The following is a 16,546-nucleotide window of genomic DNA, read 5'->3' as shown; positions in this document are numbered from 1 at the left end:
AGGCCACAGCTATTTCTGTTTGTGTATACGGTCGTGGGGTTTTTTTTAAATCTTAATTTATTTAGTTGTGATTTCCACTTTCCACTTCACACACGCAACCTGAACGCGTTTTATAATGAATTGCTTAATTTTGGATGGCTTTTCTGTGTGACAGAAGCTTAATGGAACATAACCCTTTTGAATAAATATTGAATCGGAGCTGTCAGCAGATTCCCTCTGCTTGCCTCAAAATTGATCTTGGAACGGATCTCAGAGCTGCTGATTCTACTCTGTGACTTAAACTTAGCAATGCAAGCAAACAGCTTTTGTGATTATAATTTCAGAAGAGCTGGTCTAGCATTTTTTTTTAAATCGAAATGTGAATACTTTCGCTGAAGAGCATGTCGGGGCTTTATTGCGTATATTGGGCTCATACGAAGAAGCTAGCTCGCTTCGAACATCGCTCCGCTCTGCACTCTCGCAGCGCCAGTTTGCACGTGCTTTCACTGCAGTCGGTTCCCAGCTCTACAGCCTGCTGCGCTGCACAATTGAGTTCCATGTTATTGTTGGACTTTTGAAAATGGTTTATTGATCCTGAATAATGGAAAATAATGATTTCATAGCCCTACTGGATATCTGTGCTTTCTTTTAAATCCAGGATTCTATTCCTTTATTCCTTTCACATATATGGTGGCTTAAGTGCCTTTGCCAGCATTTTTATCAAGTATATCATCATGTGATGTCTGTTGAAAACAAAACTGTGTGTCACAAGCTTTTTGGGAAGGATTCATCCTGAGGCACAATGGCAACATTGCTGACTTATCCGCTCAGCGGCCCAGTTTACCCAGTACGAGCATTACGGGGCCAGCTCAGGCCACAAACAGCTTGTGGGGCAGATTCAAATAAGAAAATAAAATTAAAGATGCCCAGTGCAAAATTCAATTACAGGTTTCACTCGTCGGTGCAATTATGTGTGAATGACACATCTACATAATACAGATCTTTATGTATAAAACTTTTTGGTTATTTTATTTGCCATCTACACCATCATGTAACCACTTCTGGAGCAGCCGACTTCGGTTTCACATCTGGTTAAAAATTATCCGGCTGAGGCCCCGCCCCAGAGGCCACGCCCCCTCTAGCTGACTAATTATATCTTTGAAATTGTGTGTTTTTGGGTATGGCTGCTTTTATGTATGCGTGTTGATTGGATACCACTCAAACCCAAAACGCACCCCTAACCGCCCGCTGTAACCACCCAAAGAGGCGAGCCCCTGTTTATGAAATCGATGTCTGTCACCTCAGACCCAGATGCCCCCAGTAAGCTGAAACCCGTAAGAATTTGTGTTTTTATCTTGTAGAAATGTGACTGTGGAGCCATTTTGATGAGTAAGGATTGTAAATATAACTGTAGGTGAGATAATTGTTGCCTGTGTTTGTGTTTGAAATCTGGCAGTATTTTGTTTTCGGAAACTTGTCAAGTGCTCTACATCTCGTTAAAGTCTTTGTTATTAAAGAGGCCTACTGTTTCCAAATGGAAGGGATGCAAAAGGCCACCGCGTTTCTTTCAATAGTGAGGGAAATAAGAGGAATGAGAGGAGAGGGCAGAGATGGATTAAAGACAGGGAGGCAGAGAGCAGGAAAGGAGGTGGGGGCATGTCTAAGCTGAGGGATTTAGCGGAGAGTTGGCAGCAGCAGGCAGAATCCTTTAGAGAGACTGGCCGGAGATACACGTCCCGCCTTTAGAGAGACTGGCCGGAGATGCACGTCCCGCCTTCAGAGAGACTGGCCGGAGATGCACGTCCCGCCTTTAGAGAGACTGGCCGGAGACGCGGGACCCGCCTTCAGAGAGACTGGCCGGAGACGCGGGGCCCGCCTTCAGAGAGACTGGCCGGAGACGCGGGGCCCGCCTTCAGAGAGACTGGCCGGAGACGCGGGACCCGCCTTCAGAGAGACTGGCCGGAGACGCGAGACCCGCCTTCAGAGAGACTGGCCGGAGATGCACGTCCCGCCTTTAGAGAGACTGGCCGGAGACGCGGGACCCGCCTTCAGAGAGACTGGCCGGAGACGCGGGGCCCGCCTTCAGAGAGACTGGCCGGAGACGCGGGGCCCGCCTTCAGAGAGACTGGCCGGAGACGCGGGGCCCGCCTTCAGAGAGACTGGCCGGAGACGCGGGGCCCGCCTTCATAGAGACTGGCCGGAGCTGTGGGGCCCGACTTCAGAGAGACTGGCCGGAGACGTGGAGCCCGCCTTCAGAGAGACTGGCCGGAGACGTGGGGCCCGACTTCAGAGAGACTGGCCGGAGACGTGGGGCCCGCCTTCAGAGAGACTGGCCGGAGACGTGGGGCCCGACTTCAGAGAGACTGGCCGGAGACGTGGGGCCCGCCTTCAGAGAGACTGGCCGGAGACGTGGGGCCCGACTTCAGAGAGACTGGCCGGAGACGTGGGGCCCGCCTTCAGAGAGACTGGCCGGAGACGTGGGGCCCGACTTCAGAGAGACTGGCCGGAGACGTGGGGCCCGCCTTCAGAGAGACTGGCCGGAGACGTGGGGCCCGACGTCAGAGAGACTGGCCGGAGACGTGGGGCCCGCCTTCAGAGAGACTGGCCGGAGACGTGGGGCCCGCCTTCAGAGAGACTGGCCGGAGACGTGGGGCCTGACTTCAGAGAGACTGGCCTGAGACGCGGGGCCCGCTTTCATAGAGACTGGCCGGAGACGTGGGGCCTGACTTCAGAGAGACTGGCCGGAGACGTGAGGCCCGCCTTCAGAGAGACTGGCCGGAGACGTGGGACCTACAGGATTCGCAATTAATATAGATTTAGTATTAGATGTCTATTGAGTCCCATGTCCTGTAATGGACTGTCCCCTGCCTTGTGTCCTGTGATGGACTGTTGTCCCATCCAGGGTGTCCCCAAGAGCAGCTCCACACTCCCCCTCCACCTTGATCATGATAAGCAGTTGGAAGATTGGAAAAAATACATATTTTGACCAATTTCTTAACATTAGATTACATTTATTTCGTGAACACTTCATCCAAAATAACATACGACTGAGGGAGCAGGTTAGCCAGTGCCTTAAGCAACAGGGTTAAGGACTTTGCCCAATTGTGACATCACTCTGCTAGCCAAGGGATTTAAACCAGCAACCTTCTGATCATGGGCAAGGCATCGTTACCCACAGAGCACCAGAACTCTTAATGCAATGATCGCTGTGGATTTACTGAGTCTGTTTATATGTCTGCAGGGTGAGAAAGGTGACCCTGGGTTCCCTGGTTCTGAAGGCCCCCGAGGCGACCCGGTGAGTCACACCTGCGCAAATGTCTCATCCCTGAAACGCAGCAGCTAGCAGACATCACTGCCTTGGCTGAAGACCAAGGCACAGTTTTAGTCTGTGATTTTCAACTGTATTATGATCTACTGTGTGTAGTATCGGGATTAAAGGTATTGCTGGATATTTCTGTATAGAATCATTTGCCGATACCTGCTCATGTAGAAGCCAATCCCCTGTCCAGCTCGGTGATCAGATTTTTCACAGTTACCTTGATTTGTGCCTCAAACAGATTGTGCATCCATAAACATACTGGAAATTAATTTTAAAAGAAGGGCATTTTCTGCTAATTTTCTGTAGCAGTACTACAATAAATCCCTTTATTTTCGACAGTTTTAGCTGTCAGTAAACTGAATGAAACAGTCTCCTCCCGTGATATTGTTGAAAAGCATGAATGCCGACTGCTGTTCCTCCTGCAGTGACTTTCATTGTGGGCAGCTGAGATTAAAAGCAGATACGCGGTACGAGCCGAAGGGCCCCTTTGCCTTGTACCCCCCCTCCCCCCCCAGCTGCCGGCACCTGCACTTTGATACGGAAGCGGTGTGGTTCTGTTTTCATTCCTGTGGCATTCACGCTCTCCCTGCACGGCCCGTGACGGCAGCTAAAATAAGTCGCGGATATTTACTTCGAAATAGCTGGGCTGCTTGTGTTGACATTGGGGGGGTGGGGTTCGTGGGGGGGTGGGGGGGGCTCAGAACAGGCTGGAATAACATGCCTCATTGGTTACCTTCCCTAATTTATAACACCCAATATTTCAAGCATCCAAAGTTGTCTATTGAGTCTCAGGGCCGCAGCCAACGCCCACGGACTGCGAAGCTGCGTGCGGAGAGACGCCTTTGAGCTGGTGATGTGGCAGCCCGGGGTTTTCAAACAGACAGGGCTGACGGCGGCTGTGTTTCATCACGTCACTGTCTGACACCTACTGGCCCTAATATTAGCGTCCCCAGGGCGTAGGAAGTGGACGGGATAATAATCGTAGCCCTGTGTGTCTTCATAAGCCCTAAACATGCCAGCTTGGTGTGTTTTACAGCCTCAGAATGTAACTTTAGTCATGTGTGTGTAATATCTGACTTCACCGCAAGGGAAACTAGCAGAATACCTGATCCGAGGGAAGGATGAACCTGTTTGTCCGTGTGATCATGCTTGTTTGTTATGTTCTGTTCTGTTGACCGGCAGTAGTCCTCCGTCTGTCTCACCTAAATTATTGATAATGGTACAGAAATGACTGCTGTCCTCTGTCGCGTGTCGCATGCTGGGGTCCTGTGCATGGCTGGCCTGACTGTGAAGCCTGTGCTGGCCTGACTGTGAAGCCTGTGCTGGCCTGACTGTGAAGCCTGTGCTGGCCTGACTGTGAAGCCTGTGCTGGCCTGACTGTGAAGCCTGTGCTGGCCTGACTATGAAGCCTGTGCTGACTTGATGTCTGTGCTTCATGTTGCTCACAGGGGTTGCAGGGCCTCCCTGGTGACACGGGACCCGTCGGGCCTCAGGTAAGCGCCCCCCCCCCCCCCCCCCCCCCATGGTACCACAGTGGGTAACTGTTTGGTCCCTGTAACCTCATGTATCCAGGGAGGGCTATAGTAGCTTTTCCTGACCTGCATATTTAAACATGTCCCCTTTATGCAGGAGTATAAATGTCAGTCTCTTAGGATAATAGTGGCAGGTGAGCGCCTGGTGAAAATGCGGGTGCAGCTGCGGTTCAGCTACGTGCCGCATAGGGAGGGGGGCGGCGAGGCTGCGCTTCTGGCTGCGGGTGCAGCTGAGGTGCAGTTACATGCCGCATAGGGAGGGGGGCGGCGAGGCTGCGCTTCTGGCTGCGGGTGCAGCTGAGCTTCAGCTACATGCTGCATAGGGAGGGGGGCGGCGAGGCTGCGCTTCTGGCTGCGGGTGCAGCTGAGGTGCAGTTACATGCCGCATAGGGAGGGGGGCGGCGAGGCTGCGCTTCTGGCTGCTGCTGATGTGAGAATTCCTGCTCTCTCCGTGGTGTCTGTGACAGGGAGAAAAGGGAATTCCCGGATCCGCCGGAATGCCAGGACCAAAGGGACCGGCGGTAGGTGACCGTGTGCATCGTGACAGTGGGGGCAGCGTTTAAACCCCATCCTTAGAGGCGTGAGGCAACAATGCCAGCAACTGAACCACCAGAAGCAACTCAGACATCAGTTATCAGGTGCCGTGGGGATGCTGCCTGGTCGTGGCAGGTTTGTAGGTCTGAATTAGAGGATAATGTGGAGATCGCGAGACACTTCCATGTTCAGCTGCTGTGTTGCTGCCCTCTCCTGGCTGCATGAAGTTCTACATGGAAAGATGAAACATCACATATGCTAGAGTTCAGAAGTATTGACACAGTACACATACAGTCAAACAGCAATGCCTGTCTAATCATCGTAAGATTTCAGTGTGTGGCATTTTTCCAAGTTCTTTATTACTCTGCTGAGTCTAAGTTAACATCGAATTAAACAATTTAGAACTGTAATCGGGCATCTTTGGTGTTGTCTTTGGGATTTCTGAGAACTTTTATCTAAGCCCCATGATGGCTTTTCATGGATTTCATTGGTTAGTGGTTGTGTGTAAGAACTGTGTATGTGCGTAATTAAATGTACAATAATAATAATATATTTGTAATGTCTAATATGTCTTTTCTCTTATTTTGTCTAATATATTGGGTAATACGAGTGTAATGGTGACTAAAGGGTGTTATTTAATGTCTAGAGGGCTGTAATAATGTTAAGAACCGTATTTAGAAGGTCGTAAACAGGCTTTCTATGCTCTATGAAAATATTTATAAATAAAGAATCCTACTTTGCGGAAATTCACTTATCGCGGTAGCGTCTAGGACTGATTAACTGCGATAAACGAGGGCCGACTGTACTGCGTTTGCACCATGTATACTGCATTTGCACCATGTATACTGCGTTTGCACCATGTATACTGCGTTTGCAGCATGTATACTGCGTTTGCACCATGTATACTGCGTTTGCACCATGTATACTGCGTTTGCAGCATGTATACTGCGTTTGCAGCATGTATACTGCGTTTGCACCATGTATACTGCGTTTGCAGCATGTATACTACATTTGCACCATGTATACTACGTTTGCACCATGCATGCTGTGTTTGCACTATGAAAACTGCATTTGCACTCTTTCTGTTTGGCACTTTATGCATGTTTGCCTGTGCACTACTTTTTTGCTTGTGTATACAGCAGAATTTCCCCCAGGAAATTCAATCTTAATCTTAAAAATCGGACATTTCATTGTTTAATTCCACCCCTTCAGTGTCTGATTGTCTACCTACTCTCCTGCACAAGCCTCTACAGACAGTGTGGAGATCTGTGCAAACAGCGTAGATGCCTTTGTAACCTGCCCACCCCCAGGAAGCATTCCTCAGGTGTGACTTTGTCCTTATACCTTATCCACCAAGCTCAGCGTAATGACTGTCTGCTTTTGTCCTGCAGGGGCATCCTGGCTCTGCCGGCCCTCCGGGGACTGAAGGCCTCAAAGGCTCCAAGGTGCATTTCACAGGGACAGGCTCTTGTGCTGTGCGTGTGTGTGGTGTGTGTTTCGTGGCTTTGTGATTGCGTATACATCCCATTGTCCACCAAGGCTGACAGTGTTTCTGTTTGCTCATGTGCAGGGGAGTCCTGGGGATCGCGGAGTACCGGGTCCTCAGGGATTTCTCGGACCCAAGGTGAGCAGGGGATTCTGGGAGCGCCGCCTTGGGTTCTTACCTTTCCCAGTTTAATGGTGACACGACAACTGCTGTAAGGTTTAACACTGATACTGTGGGCTCTGTTTTGATGGTGTAACACAAAGTGTAACATGCAAAACGCAACTGACATCTATGGCCGTGTACAAAATCCATTTTGCTATTTTGACGCCGGAAAAAACAGTCTTTGTGCCAACACAAAGCGCAAGAAGGTTGTTGTAACTGTCTTGTAACTGCCGTGTTTTGGGCTTAACAAGAACGGCGAGTCACCTCACCTTTAAAAGGCAGCGGTGCTTGTTTTACGGCGGACTGCTATTACGATGTCGCTCTTCGCCCAAGGAAACGGACGTGCTCATGCGCGAGGTGAAACGGCACCAGCACGTCATCTATGTTAGCACAACTGTTCCTGTTCCACTTAAGCTCTTGGAGGTGAAGCAGGCGTGGAATGAGGCAGCAGCAAGCGTGTCCTCGTTATCTGGCATCATTAGATCACCTGCATAGTGCCGAAAGGGATATAACGATGTTAGGCGACGGGGAAAACAAAAGCTCGCTGAACGAGAGCGGCAGCTGTGGAAGGGGAATTCACAGCCGCCGTCTACACTGACACTACCACTGCTCCGCGGTTTCACTCATGTTGGACTGGCTGCCTGTACTTTCACACACGACACAAAAAGAGCATAAAGAGATTGACCAAAGGCCATTTCATCTATAATAACAATTTGTAGTATTTCTGATTCTGAGCCTCTGAAAATTGCAGGCCCTTAAAAACCAAAACAGCAGCTTCATCTGTGAACTGTATGGCTTCACTTTGGTGCTGAACTGCATGAACTTGATTAGGAAAATTATCTTGCATAAAGCTGTTTTATTTTACTTGAAAAACACTGAATATTTATTAGAACAAAACTTCATTTACATCTGATTTAAGTGCTTTTGTTGTCTTTGCTTTTCCTAATGTAATTACTTTTGGAGCAATAAACAGCATGAGAAATAGCTCACTGCATGTAAGGTTAGTGAGTGATGTGAGTCTGTAAAATGGGTGGCGGGGGTTAAAAAAATGTGCTTGAGATATTATTGCAGTTGTGCTTCATGTTGACCTGAGATGTTTGAAGTGGAGATAAGATCTTGCAGGGAATTTTTTTTAGATATTTTTAGAACCTTCTATGAGACTTTCAGAAATGTCTCATGATAGATGGAAAAAAATGGAACTCTTACCTTTATGCTATATTGATATACAGGTTTTTTTGTATGGAATGTGTAACAGGAAAGGCAGAGCTCACTGTGAGTTTCTTTCTGGTGTAAGAGCAGACAAAATCACATCACACAGGGCTTGGGAGAACCAGGCCAGAGACAGAATCACATCACACAGGGCCTGGGTGGACCAGGCCAGAGACAGAATCACATCACACATGGCCTGGGTGGACCAGGCCAGAGACAGAATCACATCACACAGGGTCTGGGTGGACCAGGCCAGAGACAGAATCACATCACACATGGCCTGGGTGGACCAGGGCATAGACAGAATCACATCACACATGGCCTGGGTGGACCAGGCCAGAGACAGAATCACATCACACAGGGCCTGGGAGGACCAGGCCAGAGACAAAATCACATCACACAGGGTATGGGTGGACCAGGCCAGAGACAGAATCACATCACACAGGGTCTGGGTGGACCAGGCCAGAGACAGAATCACATCACACAGGGTCTGGGTGGACCAGGCCAGCAGCGAGAACCACATCACACAGGGTCTGGGTGGACCAGGCCAGCAGAGAGAACCATATCACTATGTACAACACACTGAGAAGATGCTTTAATGCTACAGTGCATCAATGAACACAGGCTATACATTTGCTGCAGGGTGAACCCGGTGAGCCTGGGGTTCAGGGGTCACCAGGAATCATGGGAATGCCAGGATTTAAAGGGCACAAGGTGGGTTGGATCTCCTGTTACATTACCCCTATATTAACTCTGTTTTAACTCTGTTAACACCATGTTTACACCATGTTTGCATTGGATGTGTTTGAATGCACATGTTCTCGTCACTGTGAGTGTAGATTTGCAATGCAAACAGCTTATTGAAATTTCTAAGTGGCAAAACAGGATTTTTTCGTGTCTTAAATAACGATGCTGTGTTTTGCAGGGTGAAGTGGGGGAACCGGGACCAAAAGGGAGTCAGGTAATAGCCTAATTGTCCCCCCCGAGCCCCGTGAGTTGGAAAAATTCACCAGGCCCAATTTTTATTCCCAGTCTAGCTTTGGTCTCCCTGTCCTCAGGAGCGCAGCTAAACATTTTAGGCCTTTGGAATCATCGCTCCCCCCTTCCACCCCCCCCCCCTCTTACAGCACCCCTCTCTGCCCTCACATGACATTATTATCACAAGAAGAGTCGGAAATCAATCTGTTTATTATCATGCAGCGCACCAACACCTCTCCCAAACAGGGATGCTGCTTCATTATTAATATTCAATAAATATATCTGGTGATGCTCAATACCACTGGCACCATTACGGAAAGGCACCCTTCAGCGTGTGTTAGATGAATAACAGGGGAGATAATATGTGTCACTGCTGCATACCGTGTACATACCATGTGCCTGTCAAGGGTCTTCTCAGGGACATTGTCTGACTACAAAAGTTAACGTCGTCCTTTGGGGGGGAGATGCTGTTCTGACTTGGCCTTTGTTTCAGGGTGAGCGGGGGGGTGACGGACCACCCGGGAGGCCAGGGGCACCCGTGAGTTCACGTTGATCATCAGTGTGTGTGTGTCTGTGTAGCACACAAGTGTGCGTGTGGTTTAATTAACTGAATAGAGGCTGCATATTACTGGAGAACCAGGGTTTATACACTATGTCCATTCAAAGTCTACAAGTCATCTTGTAATTCAGTCTTTCCCAACCTTGTCCAGTATTTTCACGTACTGTTATGGTCATTCGCTTGTTTGGCCACAGGAAAGAGAAAAACAACAGCTTAGATCTCTGACTGAGCCTCCGGAACCACTGCTGGAGGGCATATTTCACTGTTAAATGTCCTGGGATCGCAGTGGCGGAGTTAGACACACACGCAGGCACTGTCACACAGCACTGTCACACAGCACTGTCACACAGCACTGGACATGTCTAACGTGTGCTCTCTGCAGGGTGATGCTGGTCCCAGAGGAATTAAAGGCGAGGTGGGTGCACCTTGATCATTGTACTGTAAGTGGTGCACGTATATGCATGGACACGGCGTCATGCACACGGTCACAAGCACACACACGCATGCACGACGGAAGATGTTTCAGGAGAGGTATGCCGTTTCACAGATGTGTCAGTGCCATGTTAAGGGAGAAGTACACAGTTGTGCAGATGTGTCAATGCTGTCTTTACAAAGAAGTACGCGCATGCAGTAGTGATAAGAGCCTTGTGGCTGAAATTCCATTTCACTGGGTTTCACGTTTGGTATTTTTCTGCAAACCCTTGCACTTCTGTTACACCCCCAGAAAGGAGTGACAGGAGACTCTGGATTCCGGGGTCCAGAGGGGAGAAAGGGAGACACGGGACCTGCAGGTGGCACCGGGCCACGTGGGTCTCCGGGCCCGGATGGATTACCAGGACATCCGGGCGCTCCTGGGTATCCAGGAAAGCCTGTGAGTTTGTCCTTTTTCTCTTTTACTTCCCCATGCAATAACAGGAGAAACCTCCAGTTGATAACAGGGTCATTTTTTTATTGTATGTTCCAGGGAAAGCCGCCCTCGGATGAGCACTTGATGAAGCTGTGCAGAAATGTCCTACACAGTAAGCTGATTTCATTCTCAGTGCTCATTTCCTTTTTTTTTGGCAGTTTCCGTTAAAAGTGTCCATAGAACAGGTTACAGTTTTAGCACATTAACAACACTACTAGAGTTCTAGCAGTTACAGGGCAGACTACACTTTTTGTACATGAGCAATAACACTACTGGAATTAGCAGTTACAGGGCAGACTGCACTCTTAGTACATGAGCAATAACACTACTGGAGTTATAGCAGTTACAGGGCAGACTGCACTCTTAGTACATGAGCAATAACACTACTGGAGTTATAGCAGTTACAGGGCAGACTGCACTCTTAGTACATGAGCAATAACACTACTGGAGTTATAGCAGTTACAGGGCAGACTGCACTCTTAGTACATGAGCAATAGCACTACTGGAGTTATAGCAGTTACAGGGCAGACTGCACTCTTAGTACACATCCTGGTTACTCAGCATGCTGCTCATGCAGCCTGTTAGAGAGGAATCCTTCTGTTCTCCCTGCCGTGATGTGAAAGTGCTCCTTAACACCGAGGGAGAGTTAGCTCAATTGTCTTCCGCTGACAGTAATAATTCACTGTCAGCTGGGTGTCGTTGGGGCATTGTCACTGCCAACTTACAGGGCACTTTCCTCTATGCCAAGGCTGCCCATTCGCAGTCCTGTAGGGTCAATCTGCAACACAGTTCCCTGTACGAAACACTCCTCATTCAGCTCACCAGCTTTTTCCAGGTTTAGTAGGTGTGTTTGAGCAGGGAGATCTGCAAACTGCAGACTGCAGACTGGTCCTCCAGGACTGGAACTTCTCTAATGGAGCAGAAGTGAATCTTCCAAGGCTGTGATTTTGGGACATTATCAGCAATATTGCCATATCTGTAGCAGTCTGAGTGAAGCAGGCTGCATTTGTGGTGCATTAACAGCAATATTACTGTAATTATATGGTGTATATCTTATTAGCATGGAATTCTAAAGCATCATGAAAATTTGCCTCCCCGTGTCATGATCACCGTGCTTAATAGCTGCTTATACGGTATATAATGTCAGTTAAAGGACATGGTGTGTAGGGGCCGTGTGTCTGATTGCATCACCAGCTTCACACATTGCTTCAGTTAAGCCCAAGATGGAAACACCTTGCATGCTATAGGAACCAATGCATTTTTCATTTCTTCATTTTCAAGGGGAGGGTGAATTTTCTGAAATGTGTTGCTCAATTTTCTCTGAATAGAAGTTCTGGTATATTGGTGGTGACTCTAACAGTGTTTCCATTACTTTTGCAGTGTTCCCTTAAATATTAAGAACAGCGGCATGCATATAGAGAGAGGTGTTAGGTTGTGTTTGTGTATGCCATTTAACTGCATTGTTTTAACTAAAAAGTATTTTTAGTAATATCGAGATGATTTCATGCTGCTTATAGTCAGTTGATCTTTATTGTCAGCTTGTGTGTGATTTACATATAGAAAAATGTTCCGGGGGCAGAACAAAAAATTATTGCAGAGGAGGTGGACCCAAGCAACTAGAGGAGGCGGGACCATGCTTGGGCCCACTTCCTATGCAATCTTATTGGTCATCTCTCTGAACCAATCATTTTTTGTTCTGCCCCCAGAACATTTTTCTGTAGGTAGCTGCCATGAGCTTATTGTCAGGAGATCCATATGCCCAGATTTGCTCTCTTATTGGATTCTTGCTATGTTTCTTGTAGCATGTCGACCTCTCACTCTGACGCTAACTTCATACTTGTTACTGGTCATTCACTGGAAACTCAGCCTAATTGCATAGGTACCTAGTTGGTTCCATGACAGCAGTACGCTGCATGTAAAGTGTCTCCCTAATACAGAAACGTAAAAATGCAAGGGAACCCCAAAGTAAATGTCGTGCTTATAGGAGCACAAGCATATAAACACTCAGCACCAGACATAGCGCGGATAAAATGTGATGCAGATGAGTACAGCATTATATTAAAGAATGCACAGGACATGCTGTGTGTATTTGTATTTACGTTATTTGATATTTACATATGTAAGGAGAGGAAAAGCGTAAATATTTGAACACATTACCAAATTATGCCTGGATTATCAGTGGTACTGATGCAGGAAACATGCATCTTCCAGAGGAGTGAAGCTGCACCTGCTCCTCTTCTCCAAAGGAGTTTATAAATGAAAGACTTGCTGTCATTTCCCTCCGTCTGTCTTAGATGAGTTGTCTCAGCTTTTGCTAACAATGACTCCTCCGAGCTGCCAGACCTGTGTGGGAAAACAAGGCCCCCCGGGCGAGCCGGGGCCCCCAGGGCCTAAGGGCACAAGTGGCGCCCCAGGTTACCCGGGAAGTGCTGGCTCTCAGGGCTTCCCTGGCCCCCCCGGTGTACAAGGACCCCAAGGAATCAAAGGTACAAGAATCAATTGGCTGCTGGTTCCACACAGACAGTGAAATGTGATGTGTATGGACATGTGCTCAGATGATGTTGAGATGTGAAATGTGATGTGTACGGCCATGTGCTCAGATGATGTTGAGATGTGAAATGTGATGTGTTTGGTCATGTTCTCAGATGATGTTGAGATGTGAAATGTGATGAGTGTTGTCATGTGTTCAGGTGATGCTGAGGTGTGAAATGTGACGAGTGTGGTAATGTGCTTAGGTGATGTTCAGATGTGAAATGTGACGAGTGCGGTCATGTGCTCAGGTGATGTTCAGATGTGAAATGTGACGAGTGCGGTCATGTGCTCAGGTGATGTCGGGCCAGTGGGACCAAAAGGACCCAAAGGGGATGGAGAAGAAGGACTCCCAGGTCCTCCTGGCCCTGTGGGTAAGCTGAGAGACCTTCTCCAAGAGCTTACAGCTTATGGTTAGGGGGTCATCCTGACTCCGGCAGACTGTAACGCAGAATGATACTCCTAAGCAATGTCTGTACCATCACTACCGAAGAAAGCAGCTCAAGGACCGAAATACATCGGGTTATATTCAAAGATCTTTTGTCTCAAATTCTTTCACCATTCTTTCATTTGTCTTTCCAACCTTGTGCTTGAACCGATTGGATGTTCAGGCCCCAGCAGGCTTTCTTAAAGTCTTAAAATGGTGAATAGTGTGTGTGTCTCTTTGGCATTGTTGAGACCAGTGCACCAGAATGGCTATATTATACACAAAAGCCCCTAAAGATCTGTAAATACTACCACCAGCTCAGGCCCACGGGGATATATACCACCAGCTTAGAGCCATGGGGATCTCTACCACTGCCTTTGGGCCACAGGGATCTATACCACTGCCTTTAGGCTGCGGGGATCTATACCGCTGCCTTTGACCCACGGGGATCTATACCACCAGCTTAGGGCCATGGGGATCTCTACCACTGCCTTTATGCCGCGGGGATCTATACCACGAGCTTAGGGCCACGAGGATCTATACCACCAGCTTAGGGCCATGGGGATCTCTACCACTGCCTTTATGCCGCGGGGATCTATACCACGAGCTTAGGGCCACGAGGATCTATACCACCAGCTTAGGGCCATGGGGATCTCTACCACTGCCTTTATGCCGCGGGGATCTATACCACGAGCTTAGGGCCACGAGGATCTATACCACCAGCTTAGGGCTGCGGGGATCTGTACCACCAGCTTAGGGCTGTGGGGATCTGTACCACTGCCTTTGGGCCACGGGGATCTATACCACTAGCCTGGGGCAGCAGGGATCTCTACCACTGGCTTAGGGCTGTGAGTATGTCTACCACCAGCTTATTCCCATATGATTTTCAGGACCTCCAGGACCACCGGGCAGTGATGGGGAGGGTTTGCCTGGGCCCCCAGGCTGCCCTGGCCAGGTGGGGGTTCCTGGAATCCAAGGGGAGCGAGGCCTGCCCGGTCCAGCCGGCTCCTGCGACGTCGCACTCTGCTACCAAGCCTACGGCCTGAGAGACGAGCATTTCAGCAAGGGGCCTGGTCCCTAGCCCCACCGCAGCATCTTGGAGGGCTTTCAGACCTAAAGCCGAAGAACAGCTCCTCCGGATGAGATGTGACAACGATTGAAATGGAGCATTTTAGTGATAAAAACATAAAGTGGCATGTCACCTCCGATCAGAAACGCATCACCTTAGAAAGCTACCTCTATGCTGGACACCAGACATTCAGATGTGTGTAGATAAATAAAACCTCGCTTATTTTTAATGGCTTACATATAATATAAATATGTTTTTCTTATTTAAAGTCTACCGACCTAAACTGAGTATCTATACATGCCCTCCCATAAGATCAAATACATGGGTTTTAAAGATATTTGTAGTGTATGTACATTGTCCACTATTTATGAAATTTATGTATTTATTTGATATTTTAGTTAATGTCGCATTTAAGTTTTCCACCCCTCAAGTGCCGAGCATCCTAAACCTGCCGGATTGCGACCCCCCCCCCTGCCATTTACTTCATTTATGCAGCACTGAACTTTTCCAGAAGTGCATAGTATTGTTTAATTGCCTATGTTTTTATTACATTGTAAAGCATACCTTGAATAGATGAGGTTTATATAATCTTACCTCATGACGGTGTTTGGTAAGGTGTGTGCTTTGGGATGCTGTGGTGGGGTCGTGTGTCACACCCCCGCTTCGGTCTTAGTGCCTGTGATCGGAAGGTTGCTGGTTCGAGCCCCGGCCTCTGCTGAATAGCTACATGCCTGGTCCCCTGAGTGAGGGGTGCTGGGTGACCCTGTGCTGTCACCCCCAAACTTACTCTGACTTCTATATGTGTCTCATGGAGAGTAAGATAGGGGGGGGCAAGAGAGAATTTCTCCACTGGGAAATGGAAGCATATAGCTAAAGATGGGCACTGAAAATATATATGTATTTGGTGTTTTTTGTGAACTCTGAATCCCCTTCTAAGATTATCAATCTGTAATATAATAAATGTGAATTACCGTTCTTTTGTTGGGTGTTTACGGGACCTGTGCTCAGCTGGGGTAAGACAGTGTCAGTGTCGTTATCATCCAGTCATAGGTTTGCTTTAGCACCTTGCCTTTTGTTAGCTTCCTGTAAGACACCCTCTGATTTCCTGCAGTGGCTTTGCAGTATTCTGTTAAAACTATGCGTCATCTCTCTTTTCTTACAAAGGAAAACGTCTATATGTACATTTTTTCTAAGAATTATCAGGATTAAACGGAACCTTTGTTTAATACAGGTGCAGCGGTGCAAGACAGACTTTAAATGTGCAGTGATGTGAAGCTGCAGTGACAGGCAGCACTGGCAACAGTGCCCTTGCAGGTGTACGTGGGTCTCTGAAACCTTGACTGCTCTGCCCACTTCAACCGGAAACCTCAGCTGTCCTGCACTGTTCAGCCACACTCACCCGAAACCACAGCCATTGTACCTGTTTCGGCCACACTGGTTTAAGTGAAACTAAGCCCGATATCTCTGTGTTACTGAAAGAAATTGCTCCATATAAAATTGTATACATGTCATACATTCTGAAGATATGGCAGTTATGTTAGGTAATTATTTTAAGGTTCTTCCTATTATAATGGATGGTGTTGGTGTTCATTGTCAACGTCTGAGTATATCTTGTGATGTCTTTGCTATATATCTGTTCCATAAAAGTAAATTAAAAGTAATTATTTGGTGAAAACAAACTCAGAATAAAATGCCATAACCCATCTCCCAGCCTCAGCTAATTTCTCAGAAGTGGAGATTCTCGCTAAGAACTTTAAAAATATTAGCAGCTACACCGCAGTTTAACTTGGCCAAACCACAAAAGTGCTTCCTGGCCAAATTCTGTTGTTGTCTTCAAACCTGTTAAAAACAGACTT

At 47.9% G+C, this 16,546-nt stretch overlaps 1 protein-coding gene across 1 annotated transcript in view; it reads left to right on the top strand.

Annotated features, from left to right (window-relative positions):
- The window catches only part of LOC111833998 (uncharacterized), a 36,055-nt gene extending 20,390 nt beyond the window's left edge, over positions 1 to 15,665 (top strand). Inside the window, exons 17-30 of the mRNA XM_072711711.1 lie at positions 3,221 to 3,274; positions 4,747 to 4,791; positions 5,298 to 5,351; positions 6,756 to 6,809; positions 6,935 to 6,988; positions 8,864 to 8,935; positions 9,147 to 9,182; positions 9,693 to 9,737; positions 10,141 to 10,173; positions 10,483 to 10,629; positions 10,723 to 10,777; positions 12,960 to 13,151; positions 13,491 to 13,568; positions 14,512 to 15,665. Of these exons, the coding sequence (XP_072567812.1) occupies positions 3,221 to 3,274; positions 4,747 to 4,791; positions 5,298 to 5,351; positions 6,756 to 6,809; positions 6,935 to 6,988; positions 8,864 to 8,935; positions 9,147 to 9,182; positions 9,693 to 9,737; positions 10,141 to 10,173; positions 10,483 to 10,629; positions 10,723 to 10,777; positions 12,960 to 13,151; positions 13,491 to 13,568; positions 14,512 to 14,702 (1,110 nt within the window). The 3' untranslated portion in view covers positions 14,703 to 15,665. The remainder of the gene's footprint in view (positions 1 to 3,220; positions 3,275 to 4,746; positions 4,792 to 5,297; positions 5,352 to 6,755; positions 6,810 to 6,934; positions 6,989 to 8,863; positions 8,936 to 9,146; positions 9,183 to 9,692; positions 9,738 to 10,140; positions 10,174 to 10,482; positions 10,630 to 10,722; positions 10,778 to 12,959; positions 13,152 to 13,490; positions 13,569 to 14,511) is intronic.
- Positions 15,666 to 16,546: the final 881 nt, after the last annotated feature.

Source organism: Paramormyrops kingsleyae, chromosome 4, assembly GCF_048594095.1.
Source record: "Paramormyrops kingsleyae isolate MSU_618 chromosome 4, PKINGS_0.4, whole genome shotgun sequence".
In the NCBI taxonomy this organism is placed as follows: Eukaryota; Metazoa; Chordata; class Actinopteri; order Osteoglossiformes; family Mormyridae; genus Paramormyrops; species Paramormyrops kingsleyae.
Note: the sequence above shows the minus strand (reverse complement) of the source record. Positions and strands in the feature narration are given on the sequence as shown.